Raw genomic sequence first — 15,445 nt, 5'->3', positions numbered from 1 at the left:
AATGTCAATCAATTCACATTTTTAAAAAATGTTTTTCTTGCGATCTTGTTCAAAACACCCTTCCGACGGCTCCTTTCGTGGATCAATGAGTTTACTGAGTGAGTTGGTTTGATCAACGGTCTCTGCTGGCCAAGGAATGAGAACCTTGGGTTAGATCATGAGCAAGTGGCCAACGTAACCCTTGAGCTTTCTCTGCCATCCAATGAGATGTGATTTTAGCATCAGCTTCACTTTCCTGCCTCTTCTTCGTAACCTTGAATCTTTATTTTTATTTTGACTAGAAATCTCACATATTTCTTGAATATATCCAGCGCCCTGCACTCTGCAGCTTCTACGGTTTGAGTGCCTCACAAACTCTGGATTACCTGAGAGAAGTTGCTCCTTATCTCCATCTAGAATAGCCACCTGAGTTCTAGATTTCCCAGGAGGGGAATCATTGCCTCAGCATCCACCAACTAGTCCATAAATCATCCAGTATCCTTCGAAGCCCCAATGTGTTTGCATCCAATCTGCTTATCCCTCTCTCAAAACACGTCCACTTTCACTCAGGATTCATTGTGAACTCACTGGATTATTTCCTGGGATAGGAATTTGTTGTATGTCTCGTGTTCAGAAGAATGAGACATGATCTCATTGAATCATCCTGGGTGGAGGATCCTGAAGACAGAACCTTCCCCTTTCCATCTGTTTGCCTCAGTTTTCCAGACTCAAGGTCGGCAGTCCCAACTTCACATTTGTCCAACCACTGATGCCTTGAGATATCATCTTGTCTGCATCGGGAGGCTAAAGGCCACTTCAATGGAAGCCCCACAATGGACTAGAGAGATCCAGGAAGATGTTGGCAATCCCTTGACTCGAGTAAAGTCGGACTTCTCCACCCAGTGGGACCTCCCCACCCATAACATTGCACTCCATCCCCAAATAAAGTGACTACTTGCAACTAGAGCTATCTTTGATGCATTGCAACCACTGGGATTGCCTCCTGTTTTAAAACTTTTCTTAACTTTTATGAAGGTCCAACAAAGGTGCTCAGCTATCTTCCTGAACATGTACTGACAGGGTTGCAGTACAGCAAGCACAGTGTGGACGACACCAGCGTTTAAAAAAAATATTAGACATACAGCACAGTAACAGGCCCTTTCAGTCCACGAGCCTGTGCCGCCCAATTACATCCAATTAACCTACAATCCCCATACATTTTGAATGGTGGGAGGAAACCGGAGCCCCCGGAGGAAATGGACACAGACACTGGGAGAACATACAAACTCCTTAAAGACAGCGCGTGGTTTGAACCCCGGTCCCGATTGCTGGAGCTGTCATGGCATGGCACTAACCGCTTAACTAACTCTGCCGCACTAAGTTCTGTCAACACAAGGCTCCAGGAAGGCAGACAGAAGCATGCTATGGAGGTATTTCCATTGCCCCCCCCCCATCCACTCCTCGACTAACAATGTCTTCTCTTTCTCCAACAGAGAGACTGTGCAAATTTCATCAGAATCCTTCATAACTATAACAAGACGCATGCCTATGTCTGTGGCACTGGAGCTTACCACCCCATGTGTGCCTTTATTGAGATGGGACCCCAGGCAGAGGTATGTAATTGTAGCTCCTGTTATAAGTGGTGCATGGCAGGTAAAGCAACATGTCGAATGAACATCATCAATCATCCCCCTTCAAAGAGATGTTCATCACACTGGCCTGATATTTTACACAGTTAGTACACGCTTCATCCAAAACAATTCATTCATTCAATACAGGCTTTTGAAAAGTAACCTTTATTTTTATCAGGACCCCGTGTTTCAGCTGGACTTGCACAGTCTCGAGTCTGGGAGATTAAAATGCCCCTTTGACCCTCTGCAGCCGTTTGCTTCAGTGCTAACAGGTAAGAAACCACGTCATCTCATTGCATCTTACGGTGTGAGCAATTTCCCCCTCACAAGTTGTAACCACATATTACGTGTCTCACTTACTTATAATGTAAGAAAAGTTTTCCAACCGATCTTACCCAAACTCATCACTTCTTGATGACAACACAGTAACAGGCCCTTCTGGTCCACGAGATGCCCACTTCCATCCAATTAACCTACAACTCCCATACATTTTGGAGGGTGGGAGGAAGCTGGAGCATCCGGATGAAACCCATGCTGAACTCCATACAAACAGCACCGGTTGGAGAGTGTCTATCTTTGACCGTGCTTGGATGCAACCCCAGTTAAAACGACAAGTGACGAACCTACACTTGTTTACCTTTTCACCCACGCTGATGTCGGAGTGAGCGATGAGAGCACAGTTTTGTTGGCAGGCACACTAAAAGGAGCCAGGACTTCCCCAATCTTGTACAAATTCTAACACATCTGTAAATGAGGTGATTTAAGTGCTGCCTTGCATTGACTAAGACTTTCTATGTAAAATTATATAGAATTGGAAGCACATGATCATATCATCTCAGTAATCTATCAAAATGACTTCCATGCTGCATGAATCCCACTGACAGTATTTGGTAATACTTCCATCCCATGCTGAGTTATTTGGTTAACGTTATTTGGATATCCAAAACCAAACAGCCAGAAAGCTTCCCATTAGATCTGTCTGCAGTGGAGGATAGAGGGGTGGCTTAGATCTAGAGATTGGTCCTGACCTCCTCTGTCTGATTATGTTACTGCCCATTCCCCCCCCCTCCCACGTCCAGCTAATACTCTGTCCCCTATCCATACTCAACAGCAGTTTGATTTATAAATATCAAGAAACAGGATATTTGAAGATATTTATGCCAAATAATTGTTTCAGAGTTCTTTCATACACTTTACAGTTTAATGCAGATCATTAATTTGTGACAGATCCTGTAAAGAAAATGTCAGAACAGAACATTTCACCTTTATTAGTAAAAACACTTTGCTGGAAAAACTCAGCAGGTCAAACAGTGTCCTTTTATATAGCAGATAAAGATACAGAACCAATTTAAATTTCATTCAGGTGCCTGCTGGCATTTTGCTCATACTTTGATGAAGGGCTCAAGCCTGGAACATGGGTTCTGTATCTTTATCCTTGCGATATAAAGCACAGTGTTTGAACTGCTGAGTTTCTCCAGCATTGATTTTACTCTAATCACAGTGTCTGTAGACTTTTGTCTTTTACTCCATTTAGCCTTTATTCTACTGGTATAGGGTGGGTGGATTCAGATTGATTACCAGAGTGCATACGAGACATCACATACAACCCTGAGATTCTTTTTCCTGTGGGCCGGGCAGCATTACCACTTATTGGTAGTGCAAAAAAAAACACTGAACACAGCGTAATCATGTAAACAAATAAAGAACTGTAAACAGATCATGAATGTACAAACTGTGCAATAAAGAGAATTTTAAAAATCGATAAAGTACACAAGTACATAAACGAGTCCCTGATGGAGTTTGTCATTGAGGAGTCTGATGGTGGAGGGGGAGCAGCCGTTCCTGAACCTGGTGGGGCGAGTCTTGTGGCCCCGATACTTCTTTCCTGATGGCAGCAGCGAGAACAGAGCGTGTGCTGTGTGGGGTGGATCCTTGATATTGGCTGTGAGAGTGAAAACCTTCTAACAGACTGCAATTCCTCAGTTTAGCAGGCAAAGTTGGATACTTCAGACAAAAGACAAAGATCAGGAGTCTTAGTTAACTTTTCACCTGCTGTTATATTCTATCTGGCACTTGAACAGATAGTATTGTAATATTGGTACCTACTTCTGAGACCAAACGTAGGTCATGGAAATATTGCCGAAAGTCTGGGTAGTTGCGATAGGGTAGAAAGACCTCTGTGCAGAAGCCTTCTCTGTCTGCATCATCAGTGGTGTCAATGTGTCTGACCTCAACGCCAGCTGGGTCTTCTACCCATGATGCACGGGTAGAACTTTTCCGTAAAATAACATGTAAATTTATGGGAGAAAATTACAACCAGCTCTTTCAGGGGATTAACTCTTCGGAATCAGAACAAGAGTCAACTTTTATTGTCTTGAACAAGTCACAAAATTGGAGGCATCACAGGGCAAACATTCATATGAACCACCCTACAAAATCAATCAAATAGTGCATAAAAAGTCTAAGTCAGGCAGTGTCCTTGGTTCATTGTCCATTCAGCAATCTGATGGCGGAGGGGAAGAAGCCGTCCGTGTGTCACTGAGTGCTCATCTTTAAGCTCCTGGACCTTTTCCCCCAATGGTAGTAGAGTGAAGAGGGCTTGGCCTGGCTGGTGGGTCTTTGAGGATAGAGGCTGCTTTTTTAAGACACCACCTCACGTAGATGTTCTTAATGGAGTGAAGTCTAGTGCCTGTGATGTCACAGGCTGTTAACGACCCTCTGGGGTATATTCTTGTCCTGAGCATTGGCACCTCTGTACCAGGCAGAGATACAGCCAGCCAGAATGCTCTCCACGGGCCACCTGTAGACATTTTTGATGACATACCAAATCAAACAAGTTTGGCCGCTGGTGAGCCTTCTTTGTGATTGCATCGACATAGAGGCTGCAGAACAGATCCTCAGAGATGTTCACACTCAGAAATTTGAAGTTCTTGACCCTCTCGATGAGGACTGGGTTGCAGTCCCCTGGCTTCCTCCTGAAGTCCACAATTATCTCTTAGGTTTTGCTAATGTTAAATGAAAGGTTGTGGATGTGACACCAGTCAACAAGCTGATCTATCTCTCTCCTGTATGCTCCCTCATTGGTATTTGTGATTCTGCCAACAACCCTGGTGTCATCGGTGAACTTGTAGATGGCATTGGAATTGTGCCTGGCCACACAGTCATGGGTGTATAATGAGTAGAGCAGTGGGCTAAGCACGTATCCTTGGGGTGCGCCTGTGTTGATTGTCAGTGAGGAGGAGATATTGTTTCTAATTTGTACTGACTGTGGTCTCCCGATGAGGAAGTAAAGGATCCCGTTGCAGTGGGGAGGGTGTGGGGAGGGGGGGGCCCTAAAGTTTGTAGCTTCTTGTCCAGCACTGAGGGAATCAGTGAAGGCCGAACTGTACTTGATGAAGATCAGCTGTATGTATGAGTTTTTGTTTTCTAGGTGATCAGGGCTGAGTGAAGAACCACTGATATTGTGTCTGCTGTGGAGCAACTGTGATAGTTTTGATATATTCTCCAGTCGAGAAGGGAGCCAGCCATGAAAACCCATTCATCCCATACTAGTTTTTAGAAATGACAGCAACTTGCAGGTTTTCTTAACTAGTGGGGCAGCAACCACCCTCTCTCTTTCTCTCATTTGCGCTCTCCCGCTCTTTCAACTTCTCTATTCTTCCCTCTTCTCTCTTCTCTCTCTTTTGAAGTCAACCCATTCTTTACAACAGCCGTCACTATCTGCAGTATCTATCCTTCACCCACCAGATCTGCTGCACTTCCAGGGTCACTGGAAGTGGTCAACATTCATGAAGCAAGTGGCCTAATTCTTGTTACATCATTGAGTTCCTCGCAGATTCAAGGATGGAAATGAATCTCAAGTCAAGCCACCTTGACTATATTTATTATTTACACCATGCTCGCACGGTAAAGATGAGATAGGATTTCTCCAGGACCACGGAGCAGATTTACATAAATATAAGTTAGAATGAAGTTAAACCCATTGAGCTATTAAAATATTAAGACATATACAGTAAAAGTCCACAGTTCACTATCCACATTTGTTCTGGGAATTCAGGAGCCTGGTGACTTGGGGGGAAAAACTTCTCAAATTTCAGAAACATAATTACACTTGGATTGACCCCTCACGGAATCACTGAGAAAACCATTTAAACATGTTTTCCAAAGTAAATTAGCAGTTTACTTTAATTTTTGCTAAATGAATTCACTGATTTTCAGAAGGGGATGGTGCAGAGCATTTCACAGTATTAGGCAAGATGGTTGCCCTCTTTCCCCCAGATTTTGACACACCAGTGTATTCTTCATGGCTGGGCTGGAGAGGGGGTGCAGAGCAACCACTCAGCAAAGGATAACTTGTCCGGCTGTGGTCATAGAGTCTTGTCCATGAAGAACATCACTCGGCTCAGTCTCCTGAAGTGTGAGAGGTGAGAGAGAAACCTACAGTGATCTCCAAAATCTGGAGCCTGCAAAGTATCCTGAGCTTCAGGGACTTGTATCACTTCATTCTTGGAATCCCTGATGTGAAATGTGCACTCTGGTTGAGGATATTAAACAGCCAGGTGTAACTAGTGAGGGAAAGGGAGGGAGAGGAAAGAGGGGTGAGGAGGAGCAGTAACTGGAGAAAGAACGTGAGGATGAAAGCTCCTTTCTTGTGTCTTCTAGATAAAGAACAATCATGTCCATTCCTCCCAATGAGACATATCCCAACACTGGCGATGACAGCTAAATGGCTGCTGTAAAACACTGAGGCAGCGAGGTATAGTGTTAGCTTGGTTGGAACTCAACTGTTGAGAAGTTTCCTTGCCCCAAAAGTACTGTAGCAAACTGTATGACCTCCTCCCCTTTCCTCTCAAAGAACAACAGATCATAGAAACATTCTAGGACAGAAGGAGGCCTTTTAGCTTATCTTGTTGACCCTACTTTTTTGAGCTGGCCGGGGAAACTAAAATGAGAGGACACAGTCTCAAGATTCGGGGGAGTAGATTTAGGACAGAGATGAGGAAAAATAGTTTTTCCCAGAGAGTAGTGAATGTTTGGAATTCTCTAACCAGGGAAGTGGTTGAGGCTGCTTCATTAAACATATTTAAAATTTGGTTAGATAAATTTTTACATGATAGAGGAATTAGGGGATATGGGGAGAAGGCAGGTAGGTGGAGTTAGGTCATAAATTAGATCAGCCATGATCTTATTGAATGGCGGAGAAGGCTCGATGGGCCATTTTTGGCCTACTCCTGTTCCTACTTCCTATGTTCCTATGTACTAACATCCCTTACTTTGGAGAACCTCTGATCCATGTCACACCTTCTCAAGTGTAGTTCAAGGGTGCTGAGGACTTCCACTTCCATTGCACTTTCAGAAGGGGTTCCAGGACCCACACACTTTGGGGAAAGATTCCTCCACCCCCTTCCCTTCCCTTTCTTTGTTCTGACAATTGCGCTGCATCTCTCTTCTCCTGGTTTGTGGTCTTCTGCAAAGGTGACTAAGTCGTTCCTGTTTATTGAAGCCCCCAGAATTTGATAAACCTCTTGTGTTCTTTAACACAGCCACTCTTCCAATGGATAATTCAAACCAGGAAAACTAGACATTCTCTCAAATAATAATCGTGATTTTTGCTCTAAAAATATTTTCAAATGGAACATTTCTTCAGTTTGCTAATGTATTTTTTTTTAAAATCAGCATTTTTAGTAAAAACATTTGAAACTATTTTACAAATATTAACATGCAGAATGAAGCTCCCAGCTCAAGCAAGGAGGTGAGATCCAGGAAAAGAGTGAGCACTTTGATGAAGAATTGTCCCTTTCCCAAGCACAGAACACACCATCCATACAATGTATGGCATTCCTCTCTACCCTGCTGACCTTTGCATCAGTATTTATGTAAAAAAAAACTGAGGAACTCAGCCAGTCTCGTGTGTCCACAGGAGGCAGAGATATATTACCAACGTTTCAGGCCTGAGCAGTTCTTCAAGGAATAAGCAAAGAACAGGAAGGCATTAGAGTAAAGGGACTGATGTCCAGCTGTGGGTGAGGCCCATCCAAAGGTGTTAATTGCGTACGATAAGAGGAGAGATGAAAACTGAATTTGGCTGTGTGAAAGGTGACAGAGGGAAAAGGGAGAGAGACAGAGGTGGGGAAAGGCAACAGGGGGAAGAAGAAGGGTGGAATAACAAACTGGAGAAGTTATGTCAATGGCATCCTGTTGGAGGGGGCCCAGATGGAACATTGGTGTTGTTCCTCAAATCTGAGGGTGGTCTCTGTCTGACAGGGCATGAGACCATGGACAGACAAGTTGGCAAGGGAATGTGATGGAGATTTGAAATGGGTGGCCACTGGGAGATCTGTGCTATTGTGGGGTAGGAGGTGAGGTGATCAGAGAAGTGATCTTCCAGTCTGCACCCAGTCTCTCCGATGTTGAGAAGACCACAGCGGGAGAATTGGATGCAGTCGACGATCCCTGCAGATTCACAAGTTGCTTCTATTGGAAGGACTGTTTGGGGCCCCGAATGGTAATGAGGGAGGAGGTGTGGGTGCAAGTGGAGCACCTCCTGCGGTCACAGGGGTAGGTACCAAGGGGATGATTGGTGGGGAGGGAGGAGTGGACAAGGGAATCACAGAGAAATGAGTGGAGAGGGGAATATGTGTCTAGAGGTGGGGTCACAGTAAGTGACAGAAATGGTGGAGGAGGATCTATTAATCAGAATTAATATTCCACCAATGATGCTGTGTGTGTTTGGATGTCTCTAAGTTGATTGCAAGAGGGACTTGTCAATGTCAAAGCTCGACCACCAGGACATCTACTCAGAAACACAAGTGCATACAAGAATGGTACCAGGAATAAAAGAGGAAGGTTTGTCAGCTCTTGGACAGAACTTGTTGGGAATACTGAAGGATGAGGGTGACCTCAGAGAGATATGTTGAATGCTGAAAGGTCTGGATAGAGTAAATGTGGCAAGGATATTTCCCATGGTAGAGTAGTCTTGGAAAAAAGGACACAACTTCTGGATAAACAGTCGTAAATTTAGAACAGATGCAGAGAATTTTTTTTAGTCAGAGGGTCATGAGTCTGTGGAACTTGTTGCCACAGGTGACTGTGCAAGTGAGGTGGTTGGGTGTGTTGAAGGCAGAGATCGACAGGTACTTGATTAGTCAGGGCATCGGGGGTTACGGGGAGAGAGCCAGGGAGTGGGGCTGAGTGGGAGGATGGATCAGCTCATGATAAAAAGGTGGAGCAGACTCGATGGGCCAAATTCTGCTCCTCGATCTTGTGATCAATCCCAGGCAGAGAGACCAATGAATGATCTGAAAGGAGGTGCAATGAGCTTAAAAATATCAACCTCCTTCAAGGACAGTTTTGTTCTGATGTTGTCAGATTCTTGAATAGCCCTCCCATTGGTAAAATATAACACTCTTGCACTGTTTAGCTTCACTTTTATCCATACCATACCCTTTTTCATTGAAATTCTACACCCCGCACAAAATCTGTTGATTTTTCCATTTTTTTTACTGAGTTTCCCCATGGTCTGGATCGATTCCAAATCCCTTCACCTCTCGATGGTGAGCATCTTCAGCATTCAGTCCTCCCCTTGATTCTTCTCAGGAAGCATATCCTTGGAGAGTCAATGACCCTCCAGCCTTCTCAGACCACGCAACAGTTCAGGCAACTCAGTGCTACTGGTGCTGTCCTGTGTGGAGAATCAGGCATCTTGAATGTACAGCTGCAGGAATCCAAGTGCACCCGTCGTAAACAGCAGTCACGTCATTTCATGTAGACATTCAGCAGATGAACAGGCCATTTTGGCCCATGAGTCCATGCCGCCCAATTAACCTACAACCCTGGTACACTTGGAACAGTGGGAGGAAACCAGAGCCCCTGGGGAAAACCTGTGCAGACACGGAGAGAACATGTAAACTCCTTACAGACAGTGTGGGAGCCAAACCCCCAGTCGTGATCACTGGTCCTGTAATAAGTTGTGCCAACCATGCCATCCCTTCTTCTTGAGGAAGTTCTGATGAAGGGTCTCCCTCCAAAGATGCTTCCTGACCCATTGGATGTTTCCAGCACTTTCTGTTTTTATTTCTTTCTCATCTCATCCAGGTGTGGAGGCCGGATTGTTGAGGGAGTTTAAGAGGGAGATTGATAGGTATCTAATTAGTTAAGGGATATGGCGAACAGGCCAGAACTTGGAACTAGATGTGAGAACACTTTAGCTCAGGGTGGATTTGCAGAGCAGACTCAATGGGCTGAATGGCCTACTTCTGTTCCTTTTTCTTGTGATCTTATCTGAGATGAGGAGGAACTGCTTCTGTCAGAGGGTGGGGAATCTGTGGAATTCTCTGCCCAATGGACATATCGTGGTAATTTATTGTACACTGATATGAGAGCACCTTGCTTACCTGTGTGGCTGTAGCAAGTAGGAGGTTTGGTGCTTGTGTAGATGACAATAATCTTCACTCCATTAAGGATCTACAAGCGGCAGTTTCTTAAGAAAGCAGCCTCTACCCTCAAGGACCCCCAGCACCCAGGCCATGCCCTCTGCACTCTGCTACCATCAGGATGGAGGTACAGGAGCCTGAAGATGAACACCCAGCGGCATAAGGACAGCTTCTTCCCCTCTGCCATCAGATTTCTGAACGGACAATGAACCACAGACATGGCCTCACTTTATCTTGCACCTCGAGTTTTACAAATGTGTAATTGATAACAATTTTTGAATCTGTAATGCACAATTCAGCTGCCACAAAACAGATGAATTTCTTGACACATCTTCATGTCAATAAATTCTGATTCCCATCATATGAAGGAACCCAGTAGAGACAGACACAGATGGAAAAGATTTTTGTGTAGTAGGGGAATTAGGGTTATGGGGAATGGGCAGATAAGTGTAATGTCTATCAAAACACATCCAACTCACAGAGTTGACGTAACTTTCTCTTTCCATCTATTTCCAGATGAATACCTTTATACTGGCACTGCATCAGACTTTCACGGTAGAGACACTGCCTTCACTCGATCTCTGGGACCACTGTTTAACCGCAACTATATTCGCACTGACCTGTCTGAGGACTACTGGCTCAATGGTGTGTCTCCTTCTCTGCCTCATGGCCCAGGGCAGAAAACCTTGGATGAAAAAAATCTGTGTCAGTGCATGGATCAGGTTCACTGCATCTGTGCCAATGTTCAAAATGTTTTCGACGTGTTACGGTTTTTCCTGACCTGCCAACACTGGTTTGAAGGCATTCCATCTCATGAGGATGGCTCAGAGAGAGCTGTCAACATCAATGGCATTCTCCTCTCTCCCACCCCTCACTTCCAGCTCAGACTTAACACCACGCTAACCGGGTCTCAGCCTTCTCCCTCTCCCTCCTCCCTCCAAGCAGAGGCACTGCCATCTTGGGCACAGATCTCTATGGTTGACCCTTCTAACAGGCCATTCTAACAGAGAAGCCATCATTAGGACTGGGCAGTTGGACCCTTTGGAGGAGCCCTCCATTCTCTTGAGACCACACCAGCAGCAGCGCTGACATTTTTTTCGAATATCTCAAACTATATCGCGTAGGTTTAAGGTGAGGGGAAAGATTTAAGGGGCATTTGAGGGGCACCTTCTTCTCACAGAGGGTGGTGGGTGTGAGGAGCGAGCTGTGGAGGCAGAAACAGCTTATCCAAGTATTTGGACTGGTATGTGGATAGATAACTTAGTATGAATTAGTTGGGCGGAAGGGCCTGTTTCTCTGTGATTCCAAGACTATAAATCTACAGTTTGGAAAAAAGACAGTTTTTCAAATGTATAGTATTTACTGGGTGCTGGGCACTTTAATATTGTCTAGTGGAGCCTCCTGTTATAAACAACTCAAACTTTAGGACAGGAGTGCCCAAATTTCCTTGACATGATCCACTTACAATAAATTTCAGATGTTTGAAGGCTGTGATCACAAGCCACCCCCACTAACATGACCACTGTGAGCACCGGCTTGTACAATTCCTGTCTCAGCCAACATGGTTCACATGTCAAAGAGCCATTTGACCACCCCTCGGTGAAGGGTCTTCATTTGGTTGGAGGGCCTGAAATGACAGCTCCCTTGCGTGTCAAAATCTGGTAATAGACCCCTGGCTTCAACTGTGGAACTGTGAACACATCAGGCAGAGGAGGCAGTGAAATGGAATATTCCAGATGCTGGAAATGTGAAATAAAACCTGAATTGCTGCCAACACTCGGCAGATCAAGCAGCTTCTGTGGAGAGGGAAACCTTTCACCAGCCTTCAACATGAACTCCATTTTTCTTTACAAAAACATGTTTTATTAAATTTAAACACACAGCCCGGCAACAGGTCCAAGAGCCCATGCCCTTATAACTTACAAACGTGTTGGTGAGCTCTAGATTTCAGCCCTGCCTTCCCCGTGGAGGCACACATGTGAGAACTGGAGGCTCTAATGGAATAGAGACGATTGAAGGGTGAGGGAAAGATTCCTGGTGAGTCTTGAGCAACATCAGTGACCAGAATTACCTGGACGGTTTAGTCCGATTGTCGAGCATGCACAGATGGCAAGTCTATTCGATCACAATTTCCTGGCCCAGCGCTGTGACTCTCTCAGCACTATTTATAACCAACAGCCCAGAATCGTGACGGGTCTCCATCTCAATCTGTCCAACCAAAAGGCATTTGCACAAATATGATTTAACATTTTCTGTTAAATCACTTAGAAAGCCCAGGAGTTTCTAATTCTGATGTGGAAGTGGTAAATGTCAAACCCTGGATTAGAGATTGACTTGGTAATGAGTGATGTGAGTTGGAATCCCAGAAGATCTGTTGGGAATTACCTTTAGGTCATTAGTCTTTCCTGGGGCCATCGATCCAGTTAAAACCCATCCGATTGACAGCGGATAATGGGGAACGAAACCTGGCGTTCTTGCCCTGTCCTGCCTCAGTGATGCAGTGATGACACCTCACTGCCTTAGAAACGTTTGAGCAAGCTGCTCAGTTCAGAAAAGAGGGCATACTCAGTCAATTTAATTTAATTTAGACATACAGCATAGTAACAGGCCCTTCTGGCCCATGAGCCCATGCTGCCAAATTCCACCAAATTAATCTACACCCCTCTATGTTTTGAATGGTGGGAAGAGACTGGAGAACCCGGAGGAAACCCACCCAGACATGAGAGGAACATACAAACTCCTTACAGATGGCTCCAGATTTGAACCCAGACTGTTGGCGCTGTACCAGCATTGCGCTAACTGTGCCTCCTCCTAAATGCTGTCCTACCTGTGATCCCCACATATGGCAAACAAATACATGAAGGCAATACATTCCAAATGTCTCCAACAGTCCATGTGGAAGTTTTCTTCCTTGCTTTGGTATAGCGCCTGGCTTAGCCAGTATTATTTTCTGCGAGTACATTTCAGTCAAGTGAACAAAAGGTTAAAGGCTAACAATATATAGCCAGGAATGAGTAACCACTGGGGAGTTCAGTTGTCTCCACCGCATCGTCGGATTAACCTGGATGATAGTCAGTTTGGAACTGAAAATAAACATGTTTATTTTTGATAATGAAAGCCCCATTCAATGCATGTTCAAAGGATTAAATACTGTCTTTGGATTTTAAATGACCTTCTCTCTTTCTCGTCTCTTGTCTCTAATCAAAGGTTTTTTTTCCAGAAGCCAAGTTCATTGGTGCGTTTCCCATTCCTGACACTTACAACCTGGATGATGACAAGATATACTTCTTCTTTCGGGAAGCTACAGAGGACAGCCGTACCTCTGACAGGACCATTTTCGCCAGGGTTGCCCGTGTCTGCAAGGTTGGTGAACTCGCCCAATTATTGTGAGGACGAGGGAGAAATCACTGCATTCAGTTTTGTTCCTTTTTTCCTGAAACCGGTAATTCTTGGTACTGATTAGTTGGTTTTCAGATATGACACATGCTTGCCTGCAGAGGTAGTTGGTTCTGGAGGCTGATTGGTTCCTGGAGCAATAGTTCTGCCTGACGAATCTGCAATGCAGGGCTACACATGTACGTCACCAGTAAAAGCAGGTCCTTTAGACAGGGCGAGGCATTTCTTCAGCAACATACATCAAACCCAAGCTCTGCAGTCCTGCCAGGTTCAGTCTTGAAGAACAGGGTCCGAGAGTCCATTGTCACAATGCACCGCTGTTCTCCTTTACTGCCATCAGCTCCATACAGGCTTTAAATGACCTGTTAAAGGAGAAAATGGTGATTTAATTTAATAGACTGCGACCATGGGGTCTGGCTCCAAGCTGGTGATGCCTGTTATCACCAGTGGCCATGAAAGGTTGCAGGTCACCAGAAAGTGGGGAGACCACCCCCAGTTTGAGAAGAAGCAAAGGAGATGATCCTCAGGACTGTGACCATGGTGGCCAATCAGTGAGAGGTTCTGAGGCTGAAGAGCTCACAGGCTGCAGGCTTCTGGCAACTGCGGTCAAGGAATATGCACCAGGCTGCGGACAGCCAGAGACTGGCTCGAGACTGGCTGAAGGGGTATTAGGTATTGGAACCGAGATGCTAGAGGGCGTTAAGGACCTCCTGATCACGTCAGAGGTTTGGATCTAGAGCTCAGATTGCGGAAGGTTTGGACAGGAACGCCGGGTAATTTCTGCTGATGGTGAATGTCAGCCTTGCGGTAGACTAAAGGAAATTACTGACAATAAAATAATCTTGTTTCCTGAGATATTATAAAGTGCCATCATGCACCATGAGATAGAGATAACAAAAATAAAGGAGTTAAATAAATATTCACAGTTGCAGTTATTTAAAGAAAGTAGTGTAGACAGATGTTTTGGTTGCCCTGGAGATGTTTATGGTTAGGGTCAGGATAGTGCGAGGAGGTGAAGAGCCTGATAACTGTTGGAAATCATTCTTGAACCTAGAGGTGCCAGACTTCAAGCTTCTGTACCTGAAGGGAGCCGTGAGAAGAGGTTGTGACCAGGGTGATGGGGGTCTTTTATGATGTTGGCTGCCTTCTTGAGGCAGTGCCTCACATAGATGTCTTCAGCGGAAGGGAGGTCAGAGCTCTTGCTGGATCTGCCTGTGTTTTCCACTGTGAATTGATTTAAAAGCCTATCCCTTGGTCGACCCTGATGCAAACACACTCAAAACTCTGCCGCAGGATTTGTTCAGGAGCTGTAGCCAAAGGTTGTGGTGAAGTATGTTTAGCTTACTCAGAGACTGAAAGAAAGTAGCAAAGCTCGTGCATTGAATACTGATATGTGTGCAGACTAAAGTGTCAGATATAGGCGGGGGAATGAGAAAACATTTGTTCAGCTGTGGCACATGATAAGAGCATGGTGGAATCAGGCCTGCCTCATATGGGAGGAGGACCTCTCAGCTTACTGCGAGGTACTCCTGGCCACAATCGTTGGCTCCCTCCCCCACATGAGCATCAGGACAAGAGTCAAACAGCTCCGCGTACCACACTCGTTCATCAAGGCTTGGGACATGTCTTAGCAAACGAATACACATCCACAAACTTGCACACGAGCTGAAAATCCAGCAGGATTGAACATTCTGTGTTGGAGAGGGCGGTCTGCATTTTATGAGAAATGTGTTGAGTGTGTAAATCTTTTAAGGAAATTACCAAACAGATGACAACACAGAATGCAGGAAGAGGCCCTTTGGCCTCCATGACTGTGCTAGCCATGATGCCTAATTAATGCCAACTGCGTGTACAGTGGACAAGATCCCTCCATTCCCTGCCTGTAGATGTGGTTGTTCAAATGCTTCTTAAACAACGCTATTATCTGTGCTTCTTCCTCCTCTCCTTTTTTTCCAGCACCCACCAAAAAACAATGTGCAAATCTTTAAACTTTCTCCCTCTCAAGTT

At 45.0% G+C, this 15,445-nt stretch overlaps 1 protein-coding gene across 3 annotated transcripts in view; it reads left to right on the top strand.

Moving 5' to 3' along the window:
- Positions 1 to 15,445, top strand: part of sema3d (sema domain, immunoglobulin domain (Ig), short basic domain, secreted, (semaphorin) 3D) — a 188,730-nt gene that overhangs the window by 119,092 nt on the left and 54,193 nt on the right. For all 3 annotated transcript variants that reach the window (XM_069909344.1, XM_069909343.1, XM_069909342.1), the window contains exons 5-8: positions 1,473 to 1,592; positions 1,789 to 1,882; positions 10,559 to 10,687; positions 13,263 to 13,405. In XM_069909344.1, coding sequence (XP_069765445.1) covers positions 1,473 to 1,592; positions 1,789 to 1,882; positions 10,559 to 10,687; positions 13,263 to 13,405 — 486 coding nt within the window. The remainder of the gene's footprint in view (positions 1 to 1,472; positions 1,593 to 1,788; positions 1,883 to 10,558; positions 10,688 to 13,262; positions 13,406 to 15,445) is intronic.

Source organism: Narcine bancroftii, chromosome 13 (assembly GCF_036971445.1).
Source record: "Narcine bancroftii isolate sNarBan1 chromosome 13, sNarBan1.hap1, whole genome shotgun sequence".
NCBI lineage: Eukaryota > Metazoa > Chordata > Chondrichthyes > Torpediniformes > Narcinidae > Narcine > Narcine bancroftii.
Note: the sequence above shows the minus strand (reverse complement) of the source record. Positions and strands in the feature narration are given on the sequence as shown.